We start from the raw sequence: 25,769 nt of genomic DNA, 5'->3' as shown, positions 1-25,769 counted from the left end.
GTTCCAAGGGGAAATTTGATGCAAAGCATTATATTTTACTGTTTCAATACATTTGATAGAAAAAGGGGACTTTTTGGCAAATAAATCAAGATTTTTATAGAAAATCCACAGCCGTTAATACAGAGATTTTTGTTATAAAATTTGAAACATAAATTACTCACTTGATTTTCTATGATGTGCTAGTGTTTATTTTTTACAAAAAGTTCTAAGTAACCTGTAAATTCCAAAAACACCTCGTGCTGAGTCACTAAAGTCGACGCACCCTAAAAGGTGTACTTGATAATGGTCATATTTATACTTGTCTTAATCAATAATTATAGATTATCGTTGATTATCTCAACGAGATTGATTTTCTCGCTTGAGCTGGTACAGCGAAAGTGAGAAAAGCAATCGAGTTGAGATGACCAATGATAATCTGTTTATCGCTATTTTACCAATGACGACGTTGTCAATTTCAACATGTTCAATGTCAATTTCGTTAGCAACGCCACATGGCTTCCTTAGTTTCTAGCGATAATTTTTCCATCTCAAGCGAGAAGTATGATATGAAAATTATCACAAAAAAAGACCAAAGGAAAAATGCACAAAATAGCGATAACTACATTTATAAACTTGTTTTAAATGAAATCAATGCTAGCACTGCATGCAATAATCCTATATCTATCAGTCATCAAATTGCCAAAAATGAGAGTACAAGGATAAAGGCTGTGGATTTTCTATAAAAATCTTGTTTTGATTGCCACAAAGTCCACTTTTTCTATTAAATGCAATGGAAGAGTAAAAAATAATGCTTTGCATCAAGTTTCCCCTTGGAATATGACAAAATGACCTATCTCTATTATTCATTATATCTGTATTTTTGATACAATTGAAGTTTACAAAGTTCGTACAAAAATGGCTACAGAAGGGTACATAAACCTTAAAAAGTTACATTTAAATTTTTAAATGGTTCTAAGTACAGACCATAAAGTTCAAATTTACTTTTTATTCGGTCAATGGGTATGAATGTCGATTTGGGCGGCGTGTACGCTGTCCGGTGTTGATCGACATCTAAATAAATAAAAAAAAACTTATATTTTTATTATGTCATGCGTGAGGGAATCGGTACTGATTGAGGACATCGTGAATGCGTGAGGGGACGTGAAATCATAATACAATTTCCAAACTATGAGTCTTTGAAAGTTGCCTAAGTGTGGTCAGATTGTTCATGAAAAACTGACACATTTTGTGTGCATAAACACAATTAATGAAATAGAATTTTGAAATACATTGTGAGAAGATATGTTTTACGAACAATAAAAGGAAAAAATATGTCAACGATTTGTTTCTAGCTACAAATTAAAGTTGAAAATTTTCCTATCAGCCCATCAGCCCAGTATATATTTTTTACGAAAAGAATTAACTCCCGTTATATTGCGTATTTAAAAAAAATGGTTTCCTAAAACACAAATTTTGATATTTGTTTGAATATTTTGATTTATACAATACTAGTACATCACAAAGTTTTCTTATATGAATAAACAGTCTAACCAATAAATTGCAAATATGTCTCCAATAAAGGCAACAGTAGTAAACCGCTGTTCGAAATTCATAAATTGATTGAGAAAAACATTCGGACTACAAACTTAAACTGAGGAAAAACACAGCAAATATAAAAGGAAAACTACGACACAACAGAAACACAAGTTAACATTAAACTTTAACACACACACTTGGCACTGGACATTTTAAGAAAAAATGGTGGGATGAAACCGGTTTAGTGGCATGCCAAAACTCCCGCTTCTACGGCAATGGTAAATTTATCATCTAAAGACAACATTACATGACAGGACTACAATACAAATAAATGAGAGAACATATAGGACAGAGAAACACGCCAATTATAGCTAACAAAAGGTACCAGGTTAAACAAAACTTATACGTCAGACGAGGCTTACCAGTGGCGCTCAGATGAAAAAAGTTCGAAAGCCAAAACAAGTACATTGAGGAACAAAAGTTCCAAAAAGTTGTGCCTAACACGGCTAGGGTTTCTGCCTGGAATAAATACATCTTTGTTATTTCGAATAATTCATAATTTTGCAACTAGTGAAGTTTTATAAAATGACTATATAATAGATAGACATGATAAAATCGAAGTGGTGACTAACTATGCACAATAAAAACGGATGCATAAAACAACCTAACCCAGCACATAAAAAACACAGCCGAGTTAGCCATACCATCAACGTACAAAGTGACGTCACATGAATTTCTTCAACAATATTCCAAAAATAGGATAGACAAAATTCAGATGATTAGATTTGCAATACTGATATAACAATGAAAATTACAACATTAATTAATATCAAATTGTGGTCGTAAACTATACCGATTATTTGCCAAAATCCACGAATTTGGAGAAATTTATTGGTTAGACTTTTATTCATCAAAAGAAAACTTGGTGATTTATTGTTTTTTTCAAAATTCTATCTCATAATTTTTATTTATGCACACTAAGGAGAAGGTATAGTAAGACCCCTGTTTGGCCCCAACATATGGTGCTCAGTTTTACAAAATTGTTAAAATGTAAACTTATATATATAGTTATTTATCATGTTTATTGGATAGAAGAATGCTTCTGCTACATAACTATGGGCTGTTTTTGACAAACCATTGCACATATACCGGGTAGTAGCGCAATTAAGTCTTGCTAAATTACTGAAATCTCCACAATTCTAGCATTTTAGTTAATTTTTGATGGTTTCCGTGTAAAACAAAAGTGGCCGCATTCGTGTTAATCCTTAAATATAGAAATGTTAGTTGTATTTGATGATAATACATAACATATATAAAGGTTGTGGATGAACTCGGATGCGGCCACTTTCATTTTTAGGCAGTTAAGTAGTCCTATAATATAAGACTCTGGAGGTTCACTGAGCTTTTGGCTAAGATGTCAAAGAACCAATGTATGAAATATTTAATCGCCGAAAATCTCTAAAGACAAGTTGTTTAGATTTCCCAAATGGCAGAAGTCGTAGGAATATTGTTTGTCATCAATACGTAGTCAACTACGTCACTAGTCTTAAAATAAGTTCAATTATTCACGCTGTTGGCGGCAATTTTGAATTAGAAGATGAAATTTTCGTATCTTTTCAATTTGGACGCAGGGGTTCAAATTATCGGTTGTCCGAGATCTGCGACCTCCAACTTTTGCAGTAGGACTTTCTACTTGGTTACTAGCTACGCCCGTCGAACCTTGAAATAAAATAAAAAAATAACTTTGCCGCAAACATTTTTACCGAAGTCTCCTAATTGATCGATCTCAACTTATTTTCATCATTATTTTTCATGACAGAGATGTCCATTTTGTTCAACCGCTAGCTTTAGATAAAAAAAATCGCCGACAAATAATGTGTAAATTCGACTAAAATCGTATCTGATTGACAAAACGACATTGTAAACACAATAAAATGGCTGCCGTGATGACAAATATCGGATCCGATTCCGGAAGCGGATAAGTGAAATTCCGGGTTTGGCGGTCAACTACAAAAAATCCAGACATGTGACAAAATACATCTATGCATAGTAAATGAATATAAACACTAGAATTGAAATGCAAAAGAAAAATGTTAAGGAAAGAAACAGCAGAAAATATTTTATACAGACAATCAAAATTATACTTTTTGACAAATTTTAATGTCAAAATCCAATACTGTGACAGCTGGGAACAGCCGGATACCTAACAATATATACATTTTCTTTATCAGTGATAAATGTTGGTAATGCATGTTAGATGCTTTTAAAGTTAAACATATTACTGCAATTTCAAGAGGTATTTTTTTCTTCTCAATTTTTATGGGTCAGTTAAAATAGCTGGAAGTTTAAAGAAGATGTTTGTATGATTGCCAATGAGACAACTGTCCTCAAGAGACTAAAATGACAGACATTAACAACTACAGGTCATCGTACCGCCTTCAATAATGAGCAAAGCCCTTTACCTCATAGTCATCTATAAAAACCCTGATAATACAATGTAAAACAATTCAAACTTACGGCTTTATTTACATAAAAAAATAACTAAAAAAATTATGCTACACATCATAAACAACAACCACTGAAATACAGGCTTCAGACTTGGGACAGGCACAACTTGTGCAACTATATTATATGACACCTCAATGTAGGCAAATCATATGATATTGTAACGGGAGTGGAAGTGTCCACTGGCTTCGTTTTCCCGTTGTCTACCCAAGTTCTGGGATATCGGACTAAGTACGTAAAACTACGTGAATATAAACAAGATGTTTATTTGAAGACAAACATTATGGTTGAACATACGATTCTGACATAAATACATATTATACTGAAATACGGTGGTGGCTAGTCTACTTGTATAAATAAAGTTTCCATTACAAGCCAAAGTATGAGCATCCGCTCATTTTAAATCCTTAGTGTAGACTGCCCAGAACCCGGTGAGTGACGTCATACTTATAGTTCCTAGGGACAACGAGCCCGGCCGGGCACGTGCCAGAACAGGAAGTCCCGACAAGGATAATTTCATGGCCGGTCTCGGAAGAAAGAGTTACGGAACTATTAGTAATTCTAAAGTTAACCAATTTCCCCAAATAGATAGAATAAACAAGTAAACAAAGTGACCACCATTACACTCCCCCTCTCTTAAGACATAATGTGCCCACACATTAGTTCAAAGATCGGTGAGGTATACTTACCAAAATTTAGAATACAGAAACATACAGTTATCAACAAATTAATCAATTTACTGTTAATGTCAATAAATAATTTGAAAAAATAGTTCATGATATTCGGTCATTCACTTAATGTTCAAAAGTCACAAATACATGTACATCACGAGACATCATCAGATACGGAGTAAGGAATCCAATTATAAAGTTCGATCGGAGCATCCAGGCACACATCTTATCCATGGTTCCAGGTAGGTAAATAAGGTAAAATTCGTCTAGTAGACTTTCCAAATCTGTATAGTATTCCAAGTAAGTGTTTCCCAACATTTAATCCCATGTGGTTTAATAGTTACGTTAAACTTACCGGCATAAAGGCCAATATAAAATCCAATATGTTTCCTCATTGTGTTTAGCTATCCATGCACTGAAACAATTTCAGTTTAATCTCCCATTTTCTGTCAGACACTGGAATAAATTAAGAAGCACATTCTTCTTATAAAATCCTGACTCACCAAGAGTCTTAAAAAGTCTATCATACACAAGCACTGCACCACTTGATCGGGTGCCCCAATATGTAATTTTATAGGTCACCGAAAGCATATAGCCCATGGTATTACTTTAACCATATAAAACACACATTTCTATACTGAAATCCTTACAAACTGATTGTTTGTTTATTAAATATATTCAAAAATTAGAAAGTCATATAAAACAATTGGACTGCAATAATAATTCATTCCTTGTATTCCAGTAATCCCCAAACATATCCTTAGCCATGTGGACAACATACCCATGATAGACCAATTAAGGTTTACAATAAAAATGTATACGCAAAATATATACCTATTCTCGCGCATCTAGCACCTAAGGTATTTCCAAAATTGCCTCTGTATACACCACCGAAAGCAGCTTCCAACAACAGCTAAGATATTGAGTGTACGTTCTTCTATTATCTTTATTCTAGTCACAACTCGTACAAGACAACCATATTCCAGCTGTATGACAAAAATGTCATTTTAATCCGAATCCTCGCTATATCCACAATTTCTACATTTACCTAAGCCACATTGCTTAGCAACTGAAAAGATTCAGTATTAATTTCCTCCACGTAACTATCCCACCAAACTGAAATCATTCAGTTTATTTCCATAGACCATGCAACGAAAAAAATAAATACCATGATGTTGTTATAAATATAAGTGAGTACACAAACTGTACTTTTAATCCTTTTTACAATTTTAAAATGAACCGGACAAATTTCCAGTACATAATCCATGATGGCACAATAACTCTAGCCTATGACTTTTGGTAAAACTTTAAATTTTGGTTTGGTCAATTCCCTCCTTTCCATGCAAGAAAGCTAAATATTTGTTATTACATCCACACTGACAAGACAGATATGCAGACAAAACTGCATGACAGAAATGCAAGTACAAAATGGACTTTTTAATCCAAAACAATTTGAAGTATAATCAAAACAAATTATTTGATTTTCCAAATCCATTTATGACAATAAATATGAATACGAACCAATAAACAGAACTAATAAATTAAACAACCTTTTCATGGTTAGAACGACAATGAGTAATCCCCATTGGTACCTCCATACAAACATTCCTTAGATGGCAGGTGCTTTGACGTCGAAAATATGACGTCATATTGTAAACATGGCGTAAACAAACGCCGACTTCCTGGAAATTGAAATGCCATGATAAGCTTTATAAAACCTTGATAAAATGCAGTTAAATATTTCATATTGCTGCGGTGGTGTACACAAAAATGTTGTGTTTGTTTTCCTTTTATGCAAAAACGGCATATTTCCTCTGGAACGTGAACTTTGTTCACCTTGTGCTCCAATTTGGAATTTAAAATCTGGATTTCTGATTTCATTTTCTGCAGGTAAATCACCTTTAATTGTATTGTTGTACAAAACGATATTGAGTGCAGTACTGGTCATTGTCGGACCGGCACAAATAGCGGAAATGACAAGCAGACGAACAATAAACTGTTCGATTTTGACTCCTAGGGATACAAAAATCCCTCACAATGTTTGTTTTAGTTTATATTGTCCTAAATATCCCTCGGACGAGCCCCCAATGTAACGGGAGTGGAAGTGTCCACTGGCTTCGTTTTCCTTTTTTTTTTTTTTTTTTTTTTTTTTTTTTTTTGGTATGGAAATAGACTTTATTTGTAAACCATAAAATATACTCCAAAATTATTTCTAAACTTTATAATTTTTATAGTAATGAAGACTTTATTGAGAATATTCATGAAATATACATTTTGCCTCCATAACTTGACTAAATTGTTGACCCACGACAATGGGTGAATAAACAATAATAAACAATGAAGAAATTAGTTGATAGGGCCTTTAATTAGGTTTAATAAACCTATACAGTTCAGTAATGACAGTTTCAGGGCCCTGGAGCAATATGTCTGTTATTTAACAGTTATAAAATTCTCTCTGTTCATTGTCTTTATTTCCATCACCTTTTTTCTAGAAGTCTTAGCTGTTTCTTTTTCATTCTCTTGATTTTTGCTGTATTTTTTATCGGTTGAACAATTTCTGATTTCCTCTGATTTTCTATTCTTCTCTTCTCTTTCTCTACTTTTCTCTGTCTTTTGTCCTCCTTTTCTCTGGTTTTCTCATCTTTCAAACGTTTTTCAAAATCCATTATTGACTTCTTCTCTGCTTTCTTCTTCATTTTATTTGACCATGAAGTCTTGAAAGACTTAACTTGTTTAATATCTGAAAATCTTTGGTTTTGCACATTTTTCCATACTCTGCCAGATTTAGGTTTTCCTCGTGTTATGTTTTCTGGGTTTTCACTCTTCTTTTTTAGTTCTGACATGACCAAAAGACAGACTTTAATAAGAAGTCCAACAGAAAACGTGTGATGAAAATGTGTTTCTCAGTGTCCCGTTACATTGGGGGCTCGTCCTCAGCTATTTAAGGCCCTGATAAGACAATGTAAAACAATTCAAACGAGAAAACTAACGGCCTTATTTATGTAAATTTTTTTTTAAAGAAAAACAAATACGTATCACATAAACAAACGACAACCACTGAATTACAGGCTCCTGACTTGGGACAGGCACATGCATAAATGATGTGGCGGGGTTGAGCATGTTAGCGGAATCCCAACCCTTCCTTTAACCTTGGACAGTGGTATAATAGTACAACATAAGAACGAACTAAAAATCAGTTGAAAAAGGCTTAACTCATCAGATAGACAAAAAATACAAGTGGACGTGGCTGGGTACTTATACATCCCGACACAAAAAGACACAATGAACATGTATGGGACAATACTAGTATTACAAATCAAAAGAATTATAAGGGGTCCCTAGAGTCACTGTACACCCTCATGTTTGAGAACTTGGTAACGATCAAGATCCCCACCCCTAAACCATATATATTCATGTATGGGACAATATAGCAAATCATATGAAATATAGGTGGTCATGTGCGTTGCTATTGAAAACCTTGATAAAATATGAATTATCTGCCTTAATGATAAGTTAATTAAACATAAATGTACAATTACATATGAATGTTTAATGTTTGTTCTTTTAAATCTTTAAAAAAAGCTGAAGCAACATTGCCACAGTTTTCATAATTATGTTTGCCTTGGTTTTTGGTTAACTGCCTACAGTGCTTACAGCGCTTTGATTCACAAAACAAAAACCTCTCAAAAGTGACATTTTTCGGCATTTTTGGTAGTTTTTCATATTTGAGCTTGAATCGAATCGTTTCTTATGACTAAAATCTTTCAAATAAACTAATTGAATTAAATAAAATAGACACATAAGTGTTTAAAAAGTGGTCAAAATCTTTCAAAAGATGAACCTGAAATTTGAGGCCAAAATCGGTCCTTACCGGACCTACTCGTTTGTTTTTTTTCATAAACAATCTAACCATATCAAGGCAACTTTCAACGACTGATAGCTTATATATGAAGATATAATTCCAGGTCTCCTCACGCATTCACGATGTCCTCAATCAGAACCGATCCCCTAACGCATGACAAAATGAAAATATGAAGTTTTTAGATTTATTAAGATGTCCATCAACACCGGACAGCGTCCACGCCGCCCAAAACGACATTCATACCCATTGATTGAATAAAAAGTAAAGGTCTGTTAATAGAACCATTTCAAAATCTAAATGTCACTTTTTTCGGCAAATTCTTGTGGGGCAACTAATTTTGTAGGAGTTCAACTCCACGTACAACAGTAAATGATACATTTATCTCTTCGTTAAAGTATTCACCACAGCATAGCATTCTCCGATTTTCAATATTTTGATCAGTCGAATAAGAAAATTGCGATTTAGAAATGTCTATACCCTTTGAAGCGGTGACAATTGCTCCACTCAAGCACAACCGAAAAATCCTCTCACGGTTTTCATTGCAGAAACAAATGTTCTGCGTGTGTAGATTACCAGCCGTGTGAGTTGGTTTCTTTATTATATTTTATTCTATTACAAGTGTGGATAGTATGTTTGACAGTGTCTTTTGACAAAAGGGAGTGATTGTTTTCATATCTGGTGTTATAAACTGTGTCGCACGATGACAACCAACCTGAGCATTAGGAGTATTGTTTATTTAACATGTTCAATATTAAGTTTATATGTTCAAGACGGTAATAACACTAGTTACCAAATGATTATGATAGAATATGTTCCACATCTTTAATTTTGGATACATTTTATAGCTAGAAGAGCAACACATAATAGGTTCATTTTTAGCTCACCTGGCCCTTTTCTCGTCACTTTGCGTCCGTCGTTAGCTTTTACAAAAATCTTCTCCTCTGAAACTATTGGGCCAAATTAAACCAAACTTGGCCACAATCATCATTGTGGTATCTAGTTTAAAAAATGTGTGGTTTGACCATGCCAACCAAGATGGCCGCCATGGCTAAAAATAGAACATCGGGGTAAAATGTAGATTTTGGCTTATAACTCTGAAACCAAAGCATTTAGAGCAAATCTGACGTGGTGTAAATTTGTTTATCAGGTCAAGATCTATGTGCCCTGAAATTTTCAGATGAATTGGACAACTAGTTGTTGGATTGCTGTCCCCATATTGGTAATTTTAAAAGAAATTCTGCTGCTTTTGGTTATTATCTTGAATACTATAATAGATAGAGATAAACTTTAAAAAGCAATAATGTTCAGCAAAGTAAGATCTACAAAAAAGTTAATATGACTAAAATGGTCAGATGACCTCTTAAGGAGTCCTTGCCCTTTATAGTAATTTTTTATACGACCGCAAAATTTGAAAAAAAATCGTCGTATATTGCTATCACGTTTGCGTCGTCGTCTGCGTCGTCGTCGTCGTCGTCCTCGTCGTCCGAATACTTTTAGTTTTCGCACTCTAGCTTAAGTAAAAGTGAATAGAAATCTGTGGTTTATGACCACAAAAGGAAGGTTGGGATTGATTTTGGGAGTTTTGATCCCAATATTTTAGGAATTAGAGGCAAAAAAGGGCCCAAAATAAGCATTTTCTTGTTTTTTGCACAGTAACTTTAGTAAAAGTAAATAGAAATCTATGAAATTTTGACACAAGGTTTATAACCACAAAAGGTAGGTTAGGATTGATTTTGGGAGTTTTGGTTCTAACAGTTTAGGAATAAGGGGCCAAATAAGCATTTTTCTTGGTTTTCGCACCATAACTTTAGTATAAGTAAATAGAAATCTATGAAATTTAAACACAAAGTTTATGACCATAAAAAGAAGATTGGTATTGATTTTGGGAGTTTTGGTCCTAACAGTTTAGGAATAAGGGGCCCAAAGGGTCCAACATTAAACTTTGTTTGATTTCATCAAAAATTAAATAATTGGGGTTCTTTGATATGCCGAATCTAACTGTGTATGTAGATTCTTAATTTTTGGTCCCATTTTCAAATTGGTTTACATTAAAGTCCAAAGGGTCCAAAATTAAACTTAGTTTGATTTTGACAAAAATTGAATCCTTGGGGTTCTTTGCAATGCTGAATCTAAAAATGTACTTAGATTTTTTATTATTGGCCCAGTTTTCAAGTTGGTCCAAATCGGGGTCAAAAATCAAGCTTTGTTTGATTTCATCAAAAATTGAATAAATGGGGTTCTTTGATATGCAAAATCTGACTGTGTATGTAGATTCTTAATTTTTGGTCCTGTTTTCAAATTGGTTTACATTAAAGTCCAAAGGGTCCAAAATTAAACTTCGTTTGATTTTAACAGAAATTAAATTCTTGGGGTTCTTTGATATGCTGAATCCAAACATGTACTTAGATTTTTGATTCTCGGCCTAGTTTTTAAGTTGGACCAAATCAGGATCTAAAATTATTATATTAAGTATTGTGCAATAGCAAGAAATTTTCCATTACACAGTATTGGGCAATAGCAAGAAATCTTCAATTGTTCAATAGCAAGTCTTTTTAATTGCACAGTATTGCGCAATAGCAAGAAATATCTAATTGCACAATATTTTGCAATTGCAATTTTTTTTTAATTAGAGTTATCTTTCTTTGTCCAGAATAGTAAGCAAGAAATATTTAATTGCACAATATTTTGCAATAGCAAAAAAAAAATTTAGTTGGAGTTATCTTTCTTTGTCCAGAATCAACTTAAATCTTTGTTATATACAATATACAATGTATATTCACTTTTTACTATCAACTGATAAATTAAATATAGATTCTTACATTGATACCAGTGGATTATCGGATTTATCCAATCGAGATAGTTAAATTATCAATTTTAAAGTTCGAGCCGCCTCGGCGAGTACTTTAAAATTTATAATTTAACTATCGAGATTGGATAAATCCGATAATCCACGAGTAACTATGTAAGAATCTGTTTCTCTAATGATTAAAAAGACATTTTCTTTTTTAGTTTACCGAAAATCCCCTTCGAGTGCCTTTCACATTGCACGAAGTTGTCAATTTCATTAACACCTGTTATCATATTTTGGTTCATCCAGTCAGCCAAAAAGGTCATGACCCTTAAAATCATCCAATGATCTTCTGAGATCACCAGCAACCACACGTTGATTAAATTTTTTTATACAATGGGTTCGAAAAGGGATAAATTTCCATAGAATTAGAGAAAACAATCTTTACCATTCAGTGATAACAAGCACTTTTTTTACATCTTAATATTTTATGATGTATATAAATGAGTAGTTATTGTTGCAAACTCCATTAGAAATTTGAATTGAGATTATTTTGGGAATAAGGGAAAGGGGGATGTGAATTAAATTGGGTTGGGGTTGGGGGGGGGGTTGGGGGGGGGGGTCAATATTTCTTATTTGAAATTTCATAAATATAAAGAAAATTTCTTCAAACATTTTTTTGAGAGGATTAATATTCAACAGCATAGTGAATTGCTCAAAGAGAAAACAAAAAAAATTAAGTTCATTAGAACACATTCATTCTGTGTCAGAAACCTATGCAGTGTCAACTATTTAATCACAATCCAAATTAAGAGCTTGATTCAGCGCTTGAATGTTGTGTCCATACTTACCCCAACTGTTCAGGGTTCAACCTCTGCGGTCGTATAAAGCTGCGCCCTGCGGAGCATCTAGTTACCAATTTAAAAAAAAAAGAATCTTTTACAAAAATATTCTCCTCTGAAACTACTGGGCTAAATTTAACCAAACTTGGCAACAATCATCATTGTGGTATGTAGTTTAAAAAATGTGTCCGGTAACCCGGCCAATCAACCAAGATGGCCGCCATGGCAAAAAATAGAACATGGGGTAAAATGTAGATTTTGACTTATAACTCTGAAACCAAAGCATTTAGAGCAAATCTGACTCGGTGAAATTTTGCCGTTTTTGGTTATTGTCTTGAATACTTTTATAGATGGAGATAAACTATGAACAGCAATAATGTTTAACAAAGTAAGACCTAAAAATAAGTCAACATGACTAAAATGGTCAATTCAACCCCTTAGGAGTTTTTGCCCTTCATAGTAATTTTTTAACAATTTTCATAAAAATTGTAGATTTTCACTAATATTTACAACTGAAATTACTGGGCCGAGTTCATTATAGATAGAGATAATTGTAAGAAGCCAGAATGTTTAGTAAAGTAAGAAGTACAAACTCATCACAAAAACACAATTTTGTCATGAATCCATCTGTGTCCTTTGTTTAATATTCACATATACCAAGGTGAGCGACACAGGCTCTTTAGAGCTTCAGTTTTAATTACCATAAACTGTAGGTCAATCTTATTTGATGTGATTGTGCGCTGTACATGTCTGTCCGGGTTCATTGGTCAATGTTTAGTTTTCTTGTTAAGTAATTTTCTCATGTACTATGTACCAATAACGTACTGTAAATTATAAAGGATACATTGAATGATTGTAAGGTGTATATGTCTGTCTTGCAGGCTTCATCTGACTTTGACTTTATGTTCATGGTTCATAGTCAATATTTGGTTGAAATGGTTTGTTCTTTTTTATATACTAAAAGCAACAGGTCAACTATATTTGGTGTACCGTGTACGTTATGATTGTTAGGTGTATTTTCTGTCAAATCCATGGGATACATGTACTTGTAAATCTTTATTTTTTAGGATTATAAACATACAATAGATCATGATTAGTAAAGCAGGCAACACAATTTAGTTTGTTTCCTCTTCTGAATTATGGTAAAAATATTTTCAACTTTCTTTATATCGAATGCAGTCCGAGTGTAGAGTCAAATTTAAATTTCTAGTCGACTTTACAATATGGCCGAGTTCAAACTACAAAATACCATTGTCTTTACAGCATATCCCATTTGTTTCATCAAAAGGACTGATCTTACACTGATATCCTTTAGGACAACCTGGCTGATCCTCTCCACAGAAAACGTTAGGAAGAGGATCTCCAACATCGCAACCTATAAGGTGAAAATATACCCTTTGTATAGAGTGAAATATTAACAATGTATTAAGAGATGTATTAAGAGATGGAACTTTTATATTAGTTTTTCTATGCTACTAGTATTTTGTTATTTCATTGATGAATAAGATTTCTGGAAGTGTGGAATTGACATTCAAATATGAAGTTTATGCCCTTGTTAATATATTAGCGGTGTTTGTCCTTAACAAATGTTGTCTTGATGACATCGGTGATAATTTCTATTTCATTCATTTATCGTTGTCAATATTTGTTAGGATTTACAGCTCAGTTTCATGGTACATCATATGTAAATTGGCAATAAAAGTACATTTAAAATTAAAAAAAATGCAATCATTCCTTTTTAAATTTTCTTGAATATTAATAAGAGAAATTCATATATACAAGGCTGCTAGTATCTTAAAAATGAAATGTTTTGTACAGCAATTATAATCTGTTAATAAATCGACCTTGTCCTCTATAAACCAGCGTATGAGCAACTACAAATCGACTTACGTATACATGTGCTACAACACGGAGGAGCTCCACAGCAATCATAACAAGCCGTCGGTTCTGAAAAAGAAAAAAAATAAGGACAATCCTCTTTTGTCCAGCAATCTAGAAACAAACTTGTCAACTATATATGTTAGTGTAAATTGTGAAATAATATAATACAGTATACTGAGGGGAATTATTATTGAAGATTCTTGTAATCTTACATGATTTATTTGTTATTATAAGTATTAGTTTCCTCAGAGAGTTACGTAAACTACGGAACAGGATGAAAGTAATTATAACAAAATTTGAATATGTAGTAGTTTAAGTTCGACAGTCATGTTTAAGCTCGCGCACCTTTGCCAGCTGGATTTTGATTTTTTTTAAAATAACAGTATTTTTTATTTATCTTGTTGTTGTTGTCTTTATAAGATCTGGAAAACCTTTATGGATATAGTCAAAACAAATCGGAAGAAATCACATTCTATTTAGTATTTTAGAACCTCATCATTTCACATTCTCGTAATATCGTTATGAAATCAGAATATAAGATAAAATCTATATTGCCAGCCGACTTTACAATATAGTTGGTGATTTCAAACTAAATACCATTGTCTTTACAGCATATTCCATTTTTTGCATCAAATGGACTGATCTTACAGTGATATCCTGTAGGACAATTTGGTTGATCCCTGCCACAGAAAACGTTAGGAAGAGGATCTCCAATATCACAACCTGTAAGGTGAAAATATAGTCTTTGTATAGAGTGAAATATTAACAATGTGTAAAAAGAACAAAAAGAGAGTACAAGAAATCGGCATGCCCCATATTGTAACTATCAATTGTCATACAGAAACCAATAGTATAACACATTTACTGCACCGAAATGCAGATAGGTGTAGTAGGATACCTTGTAGACAGTGTGGATACAGCTCGGGTTGGAAGGCACACCAACTTGTATATACAGTGGCATCAAAGCCCGATGAATTACATGTGATCAATTGTTTCAAGCGAATGTGCCATTTATATTTAACAAAGGCAATACCTTTCGATATTCCTGATCTGGTAGAGGCAGATAAGCACATGCACGTCTGAATAATTAAGGTTGTGTATATTTATGTATTATATAAATATTTATATTTTGTATCGAATTCTCCATGGAATAAGATTGTATCAACAAGGACTATATATATATATATATACTGACGTGGAAAGGTAACACATGGCCAGCGAAAGCTCTTTTTATGAGAGCCCAGGTGGTCGTGTGGTCTAGCGGGACGGCTGCAGTGCAGGCGATTTGGTGTCACGATATCACAGTAGCATGGGTTCGAATCCCGGCGAGGGAAGAACCAAACATTTGCGAAAGCAAATTTACAGATCTAACATTGTTGGGTTGATGTTTAGACGAGTTGTATATACATTTTGTACACAGCCATGTATCACCATCATTGATGGCGATCCGATGGATACATCTGTTGTAGGGTTGTCACTTACTCAGACGTACTTATGAATATAATTATTTTCTGTGACTGTATCTTACATTAATTTGTAGGATCCTCTACTATAGATAATTTAGCTGATCTGTAACAATAACATCTTCATGCCTTATATATCATGTACTGTAGTACGCCGCTAGATTAACACTGATGTGGAAAGGTAACATGGCCAGCGAAAGCTCTTTTTATGAGAGCCCAGGTGGTCGTGTAATCTAGCGGGACGGCTGCAGTGCAGGCGATTTGGTTTCACGATATCACAGTAGCATGGGTTCGAATCCCGGCGAGGGAAGAACCAAAAATATTTACAGATCTAACATTGTTGGGTTGATGTTTAGACAAGTTGTATATATATATATAGATATAGGAAGATGTGGTGTGAGTGCCAATGAGACAACTCTCCGTCCAAAAAACAATTTAAAAAAGTAAACCATAATAGGTCAAGATACGGCCTTTAACACGGAGCCTTGGCTCACACCGAACAACAAGCTATAAAGGGCCCAAAAATTACTAGTGTAAAACCATTCAAACGGGAATAACAGCTGTCTAATTTATAATCGAGAAACGAGAAACACGTATAAATTACATAAACAAACTACTGTACATCAGATTCCTGACTTAGGACAGGTGCACAAATATGCAGCGGGATTAAACGTTTTAATGTTACAATACCTTCCCCCATTTTCTGAAACAAATTCAATAGCATAATATCACAACATAGAAAAACACACGATAAAATATCAATTAGAAGGCTTAACTCAATCAAAAACGTAAATTAATATACTATGAACGAACAAATTTGATCGGCGATATCTGAATGCAAATGCACAGTTAATTACATATTAAGGACAAACATTCAAGGCCAAAAAGCAAACAAACAAGTTCAAACAAAGCCATGGCAAGACACCACTGCGAAATATTTAACCCTTCGAAAATAATCACTTTTGAAAAAAAACGGTTTTAATAATACAGGTAAATTTTGAAGATTATACAAATGTAGTAAGAAGAAGTGAAAATTAGAAGATATTTCAAATAATCAAAGCTGGTATATCATGTATATAGACAAGATCCATATAAATATAAAATAACACTGAAAAAGCATTATAAATAGTATCAACAGGGTCGAATTAACAAGAAAATACGAATTGACTGGTTTTGTATTGGATTTATTAGAAGAAGAGATTTTCTTTCGTTTTCAGTGAGTTGTTCTTGCATACAAAACGATTAAGCAGGGGAAATGTGTAAAATGGAAATAAAAGAGGACCCCCCACCCCCCCAAAAAAAGAACAAACCACTGAAATCATTTATCGTTGATATCGTGTATGAATCTGTCTTGCTTGCCTTTGTCCTTTTCTTTCCTTCGATAGTATTAATCATAGGGTCTCACTCTGTATCAAGTACACTTTTCCCTTTGTTTAATGTTTGTAATACAGTTAACTTCATGTTTAAACACAAAAAGAAGATGTGGTATGGTTGACAATGAGACAGCTGTCCCAAATAGACCAAAACGACACACAAATTAACAACTAAACCATCTATTGTTTATGATGTTTACCAACTTTTACTAGAAGATGCAAACAAGGGTAAAAAGAACTGGGCGCCTAGTGTTCATGATTTATTGTTTAATCTTGGTTTGAACTATGTTTGGACTGCACAGAATTATGTAAATATACAGTAAGATGTTATAAAAACTCGTATAAAGGATCAGTATTTACAAACTTGGTATGCATCAATAAATGATTGTGAAAAACTTTGTATATATAAACACCTCAAAACAGACTTTGTAGTAGAGAATTATTTAGATTTTTTTCTTACAAATTTGAGAAGTGGTACTTTGAAACTGAATTTGGAATTAGGGCGATATAAAAATATTCCTAGACATATGCGTCTATGTATATGCTGCAATATGGCTTGTATTGAAAATGAATACCACTTTATACTTGTATGTCCAGCTTACAGAACTGTGAGACAAGAACATTTGCCAAAATATTATTGTTCTTGGCCAAATAATTTTAAACTTTTTCATTTACTTCAAGCAAAATCAAAATCAATCACAACCAACTATCTGAACTATGCTTGGAAAATTAGATCATGTATTGTGAATTAATTGTACCTTTATTATATTATGTAATGTTCTCTGCTATCTGTTGTTTTGTCACATTGTATATACTTGTTTATGTATTGCCATAGCATATTATTTATACTTTCGCAAATAAAATATTCATTCATTCAACTATATGTCACCGTACGGCCTTCAACATTGAGCCCATACCGTATAGTCAGCTATAAAAGGCCCCGATATGACAATGTAAAACTATTCAAACGAGAAAACTAACGGTCTTATTTGTATAAAAAAAAATGAAAAAAACACAAATATGTAACACATAAACAAACGAAAACCACTGAACGTTCATCACGGTATGTTTCTATACAAGTCCGTAGGAACAAACTCAGTCTGATTATAACCATGTAATGACTTGTTACTTTAATTTTAACTTGCGAGTAACTTTGTTCATCCTATTTTATAAAGTTACTTTAGCATTGTAATTACAAGATTACAGAAGGCAATGTGTTATACTGTGTTTTATTTTGTGTGTTCGACCAATAAGAGTGAAGTATGCAAGTACAAATAAAACTATTCTTATTTTAAACAACATTTAATCATCAACTTTGAAACCACCCTGGCCTCGCCAGAATAATTTGATATTAATGTAAAGCATGTGGATAACTACCATGGCATATGACTTATTATAAACCTTACCTGAATCAGGCTTCAGTTCTGGTATTAAAACCTGCTGAAAATAATAAAACTTAAAATCATGCATGTATAGCACGGCTGTTAATATACACGCTCAGAACAATTGGTTCTACAACGAGAGGATTTTCCGGTTGTAGTTGAGTTGAGTAATTGTAACCTCTTCAAAAGGTATATAATATATGTACTTTTCGAAATTTTCTTACTCAACTGATCAAAATATGGAAAATCGGAGAACGATATGCTGTGGTGAATACTTTAACGAAGAGATACATGTATCATTTACTTTTTGTGAATGGAGCAAAACTCCTACAAAATCTATCGTCTCACGAGTCATTGATGAAAAAAGTGATATTTAAATTTTGAGCTGGTTTTATTAACAGACCTACAAGTTCAAAATTTATTTTTTCGTCAACAGGATTGACTGTCGTTTTATGCAGCTTGTACGCTTGTCCGAAGTTGACCGGCGTCTTAAGAAATCTAAAAACTTTTATTATTTCATGCGTGAGGGGGTCGGTTCTGATTTAAGACATCGTGAATGCGTAAGGGGGAAGAGCAAACGTGTTTTTAATCTTTTGCCTTGTGACCTTTCTTGACTCAATAATTGTGAACAATGCTGATTAAAAAGCACAGATTTTTTTATATGCTTTTAAAAATATATGTAAACTGATCACTGATTCAATGACAGTCTTGATCAGAGTAACATAGCTGCAGATGTTTAATGCAAAGAAAGTTTTCAACTGGACATGCCGTTCGTTGTTTCTATAAGAATCGTTAACATATTACTTTTGTTGATATTACAAATAAATACTGTTGCAGAACTTGCATTTTATAAACGAACTAGAACACACCCGTGATATCGCGGGAAACCGACCGTGCAAGGGCTGTATAGCCAGGCAAGGTCGTTAAAAACTTCCATTTGATATCGCGGGTCCGTGACTGAATTAAATATAACTATGCGTAAGCCTTAAATATAAGTATTGGTATTGTCATCTGATAAAGTCATGTCGATTATAAGATACACAGTTTTCTCTCCTTTCAAAATCTTTCTGTTTGAACCCGTCGACCTGAAACTTATCAATTATTGGTAATAAAACAAGAGGTCCTGAAATGGAGTATTTTTCAATCAACAGTATTGTCCTATACTAGTTATAAATAAAGTTGGATTCTTTTATTCGATGTTTTACGTCATGCCCTCTAATAAATTGAAAACTACGTCCAGATTTTTAGAATTCGTATTGTTTTATTAGAAAGTATTACTGATTGAAATACTACAATAGGAAACAATTTGACAATGATTGCATTTAGTAGTGTCAACCCTGTGATTATAACCGTTTGTTTGGCAAACTACACCGTTTTGTGGTGCGCCTAGCTGTCAGATGCGGAACGCACAGATAAGGTAGTAGGTAACAGATGAATATCCTACTTTTGGTATCGGTATCAGATTCGATCCGGAACTTGTTAATTATTGACAATATTAATTGTCTGGAGTGGTGTAATTTTCAATTAACACCATTTTCTTATATCAAATATATAAAGTTGAGTTCTTTGATTTGTCGTTTTTACCTGATGACGGCTGACAAATTGGACCTCATTATTTTAGTATTATAGGGAGAATTTTTGAAAACAGAACAGTATTTTTGTATCTTTTTTGTTCTGTTTATTGTTTGTAGCTGTCACTTGCTTTCTTTTCCAATAAAATTAAATGAATGATATCCAAAACCATAACATAAATTAAAAACCATATTTTTTTACATCCTTTCTTTGGCCCAAACGACATAACTCCTCATGCTCCATTGTGACACTTTTTGATAAATTAGCACTATTCATATAAATAGTTTTCCCAATTCAATGATACATAAATGATATATTTATATACTATTAAAAACCCACAAACATAGTAGAAAGAAAGCTTACCAATAGAGGTTTTCTACAATTTTGTGATCCACATTCCGATGGACAGCATTTCAAACCCTCTATAAACAAGTTAAAATGTATCTTCATTAAACATAGCAACGATACTCATGCTCATTTTACACAAAGGAATTTGAAAAGTTAAGAACAATTTAAGACATATTAAGGCAACTTCAATTTATAAAGCAATTGACCGCGGGAAACATTGTTTAAGAAAAGAATATAAACAACGAACTCTATCAGACATTAGGGGTGATATTTTGTAAACTCTACATGTTTAAAATGTTCAACCCAACAATATATTTGTTATTCGGAAGACGATACAAATATATATTTGCAGTTTGAGCTTTATTGTTTTTAACAATGGGTGCGGAGTACAAACTTAAAATTCTAATTGGAAACAATCTTAGAGAAGCAGAATGTACCGACTTTAGCATTCGAATTAAATCAAGGATTAGATATAAAATAAAATGAAGCTGTTTTCCAAATGTAACACTTGACACTATTGAAAAGATGTATTCCGAAAACAGTAATAGATTTCGAAAGACAGCAAAAGACACAATTGAACATGCGTGAAAGATAAAAATATATATTCAATACAACACAACATCATTTCTTTCTTAATATAGTTCTGTATAAAGACCGAAGGGATCTTTTACCTCCCATTTACCATATACTAGTAGATTAAACGGATTGACATTTCTGAGGTTATTGAATGTCTTTGAGATTCGTTAGAACATTCTTATGATTACATATTTCGTATTTTACTTCTTTTTTTTTTATTGGCAATTAAATTTGAATTATTTTCTAGTATGGGCTTCATATTATCCTTAATTTGCAGGGAATAAATTAATATATACCTTCACAATCGGAGTCTTCTCCAGCGCAATCGGAACTAAATTTAGCTGTCGAGCAATCAGTTATAGGATTCAGTATAGGCGGACAAACTCTAGGTACTGTCTGAGTCTAAAATAAATTGTTGAATAAATATGATCAGAATTCTTGATTACTCGATAAACACAACATGACTCTCTTCTTTCGCTTTTTAAACAAAGCTATGTTCTAACCGAACAAAACAAAATATTATTTTTATTAATTTCAATCAAACATTGGATGCATGTACATTTTGTCTCAATAAAGATTTCAACATAAGATGCATTTTAACGACTCATGTCTCCTTGATATTGAAGTGATGAATTAATATACAAATTATTATAAAAAGTAAAATCTCAAAAATACTGAATTCCGAGGAAAATTCAAAGCCGAAAGTCTCTAATCAAATAGCAAAATTAAATTAAAAGATAAAACACATCAAACGGATGGACAACTGTCGTATGTCTGACTTTGTATAAACATTTTCCTTTGTAGAACATGTGGACTAAACCTGGTGTTAACAACCACGTTCATTGCTTACTTATTTTTGTATGTTATTTATGTCTGTTAAATCAACCCATAAAGTAATGAAATATGTTAAGTCCTGTATGACTAAATTGCTAGATTAACGTCAATTCTGGTGAAGAATCGCGCGTTTGATGTCAAAATGTAAACGTCACACAAGTAGATATATAAAATGAAATGTTTATGTTAAAAAAAATTAATATAAAAGCGTTGAATATTCTTTAAAATTGCTACTATATCTTCACATCTATATATACTATAAGCAATGACTTACATATCCATAGTGAATCAAACTAAGCGCAACTATCCAAATCGACCACATGACAAATGGATAAGATAGAAATTGCTTCTTTCTTCTCAAAAATCAAAACACACTCTGGTTTATCTTTTAAAATGTAGTCACATTCAATTAAGTATATATATATATATGGTAAAAATACGTCATTATTCTATAGTTGAATAGAATGCTTATGTATCTTCTGCAACAAAGATGGATAAAATGCAACAATAGCATTGAAACAGTAAATTGAATGCTATTAAAAAAAGTTATAAATAAATGACAAAAGATAATCATTCAGTATTCAAAATTATTTTCAAAAAGCCGGCTGTTGATGCATTCTCGTGTATGATGCATTCTCGTGTATACAAACTATTCATAATACTTTGTAGTATTTCTTAAAATAACACATCTACCTAAAACCTCTTTAAATAACTTTCCTTTCTTTGTACTTTTTTCAATTTGTGCAAACTATTTGGTTATGAGTAATAATCACATTGCTGATGTTGCAAATACTATTGATAATCAGCTCACTTAAAAAGAAAGCGACATTTCGTCTTTTCAGAATGCTATAATGTTTTTAATGGACTGCAATATTTTCTATGCGAAAAGTAAACATTCTCGCGTATCATTATATAGAATAACACACATCTTACATAACGTTAGCGGTACATGAATATTGATAAGCAGCTCACTAGGAACTTGTTTTTGACTTCTCGTCTTTTTAGAATGCTTGAATTTTGTAAAAGACTTCAACATTTTTTATTTGAAAAAAAACTTACTAGTGTATTATACAAACACGAAATGCCTTTTTTAAATGACGAAATAAAGTTTGTAATACATTTTGTTTTTCAGCTGTTTTTCGTATTAGCTAATTAATGTAGGTTTAGATGGTAGAAACAAGATTATAGTTGACTTTATTATGTCGGAAGTATATCACTTTCCAAGCCTATTAGGACAAATAAGCTGTCAGCTATATCTTTCATTGTGATTATGAATTCACATTTTGGTACATAAAAAGTGTAACGTTGAGGCTACAGTAGAGAGATGGCAGATTGGCATCTATTTTACCAAAAAAGGACCAAAACAATTTATCCTGATTCTTATCAATGTTTGTCAAAAAGGCGGAAAACACAAAATATTATAGTAGTTAATTCCGAATAGAAAAAACGGAGTATTCATGACAATTATAAACAAGATATCAGAACAATAACTGTTCACATAATACTGATGTGACTATAAAGATTAAAAAAGCAATACAAAATACAAAAACAAAATAACACCAAAAACAAGGAGCACTGGTGGTTCCAGTGTCATGGATTGGTAAGCGTTTTATGCTCCACTTTTTGCACATTTCATGATGCTTAAGGCAAGTAAACTGCAAGTAGTAAGTTTCGCAAATACTTCGACGGTCTATCTTGATTCAACTTAACTTTGTTATTTTTAGTACACATATACCAATGTTGCTTAAGAAAACTTGTCTGTTCAAGTACATGAATACCAAGGGTAAACCGCTGTTACATAAATTGCATAAATTGTGTATTGATTAAAACCGAATTTTGAGAGTACGTAATTATGAATATATGTCTGTACAACCTACTTTGTTTGTATTATTATCAATGTAGACAGATCAATATACTGTCATATTTTAGGTATTTTTCAAAGTGATTTTTTGTTTGGTGCAGACAACGTTGCAAACATGTTTTGTTATGAAAAGGGGAATTTACTTTTATTAATTGTGATTACGATTTACAATTGCAACACCAGTATATATTAGTACCAGTAAATAAGCATCTCTTTAATAATTATGCTTGTATATTCGATATATTACCTAATAAGTGTAGTCACCTTACGTATTACATTTTAAACGAAGCCTGAAAAAAAATGTGTGTCGTTGCAAGTTTTATGATAACGTCTGCTTGCAAGGGTTATATTATCTAAGATCTCAACTCGACCAATTACCAACAATAATGAACATTGCAGTCTTAGATATAAAAAGGAATTTTGTAACTCCCTTCAAAAGTGTAAGAAAATTAAACACACAAAGACGTTAGTGTTCAACTTGTCAAGATTTACTTGTGAAGCGATTTCATATTTCTGTCTTCATCCTGGGTTATGACGAACATGCATTCAATTCGTTAACAAAAGTATTTATTTTGTCCAATCATCGGGCATTTAGTTGTACAGCTATCTATTTCAAAGAAGGATGAGATTTTTAGGTTCCCCAAGGAAATTTATTTTTGGAAATGAACCAAAAAAAACTTAAAATGTTAATTATTTTTTTTACAAAAGATGGATAAGGTTTATAATTCTGGTACTTTTGATAACTATTTGGATTCTGTGATTTGATATTTCCTTACTCTTGGAAAACATTATGTTTTTCCGACACATTTGGCTCTCAGCAAAGATGTATTATGTATCAGTCAAAGAAAATCAAATACATTCATTTATTCGTTTGTTTGCATAATTACTCAGTATTCTTTGTTACGTGGACCAAGGAACAATTTCGTCAAAAATATACAGCTCTTTAATTGTTTGCTTAAAGATTATACCTAGTGTAATGATATTATCATGTACCTAGTGTAATGCTACTATCATGTACGTAGTGTAATGCTATTATAATGCACGTTATCAAATTATTTTCGATTTATGAGTTTGACTGTCCCTGTGGTATCTTTCGTCCAATGCTATACAAATGGTCATAATGCAATTATGTAAGATTATGCCAAGTAAAATTCCATATGAATAATTTAAATGTTATGTTATAAGAAAGTTACTTATGCTATGAAATAAGAATATACCTAGTAATATGTTATGGACTTTTTGTGCTATGCTATAAGACTTTACGTTGGGTACTTTGTTATCAGGATATCTTTAGTGTTATGTACACAAGAATGGACTGAGTTGAGTGCTATTGAAACGGACATTGAGAAATGATATAAGAACTTACCTCGTGTAATGTTATAAGAATGTACCGTTTGCTATTCTATAATAATACGCCAAGTGTTATGCTATTAATGTATCTAGTTTTATGCTGTACAAATATACCTTATTATCACAATGTACATAATGCTACATTATAAGAATTTACTTCATACAATGTTATAGAATAGACTATGCCTAGTATAATGCGATAAAAAATTTCCAAGAGGTATGCTATAATAATATACCGACTGTAATTCTATTAAAATGTACCTAGTGCTTTGCTATAAGAATGTACCTAATGCAGTGTGATATGACTAATGTTGAAATGCTATATAAATGTACATTGCGTGATGTCATAGGACTATACTAATGTAATGCATAAGAATGTATCTTTAGTATGACTATGAACGATTATGCCTAATAAAATGCTAAAGGAATGTTCCTAGTGTCATGCTATCAAAGTAGACCTAGTGTACTGCTATAACAAAGTAGAAAATGCTAAGCTATTTGAATATATACTGTGCTGTGCTAAGAATGTATCTTCTGTAATGTTTTTAAAATGTATTCGTAAAATGATAGGAAATGAACTTTTGAGTAATGCCATAAGAAGATACATACATGTAGTTCATACTATAAGAATGTACCTAGAATATTGTTGAAAGAGTGTACCTAATACGATGATTAAGGAATAATCATAATAATGCATCTAGTGTAATATTATAAGAATGAACCTTCTATTTAACACAAGTGAAAAGTTGTAATTGACGTTGGAAATAAAATATTTGAACCCTTTTTTTATGTAAATGGATATATCTTCTGCTTTATCTTTATTTTTTCTCTCGAAAATGTTGAATAAGTAAGTGGTCTTCTAAAAATTTAGCTAAAATCAGACATTTATAAATGACTTTATGAATTTCATAAACTTTTTTAATACTAGAAACAAACAAAAATCCTT

General features: G+C 32.4%; 2 protein-coding genes across 3 annotated transcripts; both read right to left on the bottom strand.

The window, feature by feature from the left end:
• Positions 1-7,037: 7,037 nt before the first annotated feature.
• LOC134724930 (coiled-coil domain-containing protein 86-like) lies at positions 7,038-7,596 on the bottom strand. The gene has a single exon (XM_063588308.1). The coding sequence runs from the start codon at positions 7,532-7,534 to the stop codon at positions 7,169-7,171; it is 366 nt and encodes a 121-aa protein (XP_063444378.1). The 5' UTR covers positions 7,535-7,596; the 3' UTR covers positions 7,038-7,168.
• Positions 7,597-13,226: 5,630 nt separating this feature from the next.
• Positions 13,227-21,986, bottom strand: LOC134726966 (cadmium metallothionein-like). 2 transcript variants are annotated; one of them, XM_063591363.1, is made up of 7 exons: positions 21,887-21,986; positions 21,075-21,180; positions 20,218-20,276; positions 18,307-18,340; positions 14,662-14,787; positions 14,074-14,130; positions 13,227-13,558 (listed from the first exon to the last, which is right to left on the bottom strand). In XM_063591363.1, exons 1-7 carry the CDS (start codon positions 21,932-21,934, stop codon positions 13,422-13,424), a joined length of 567 nt encoding a protein of 188 aa, XP_063447433.1. In that variant the 5' UTR covers positions 21,935-21,986; the 3' UTR covers positions 13,227-13,421. The 2 variants fall into 2 exon arrangements, with proteins under 2 accessions (XP_063447433.1, XP_063447434.1); XM_063591364.1 differs by having other exon boundaries at positions 18,307-18,337.
• Between the last annotated feature and the right edge of the window lie 3,783 nt (positions 21,987-25,769).

Source organism: Mytilus trossulus, chromosome 7 (genome assembly GCF_036588685.1).
Source record: "Mytilus trossulus isolate FHL-02 chromosome 7, PNRI_Mtr1.1.1.hap1, whole genome shotgun sequence".
Taxonomy (NCBI): Eukaryota; Metazoa; Mollusca; class Bivalvia; order Mytilida; family Mytilidae; genus Mytilus; species Mytilus trossulus.
The sequence above is the reverse complement of the archived record's forward strand: the minus strand, read 5'-3'. Positions and strand labels throughout refer to the sequence as shown.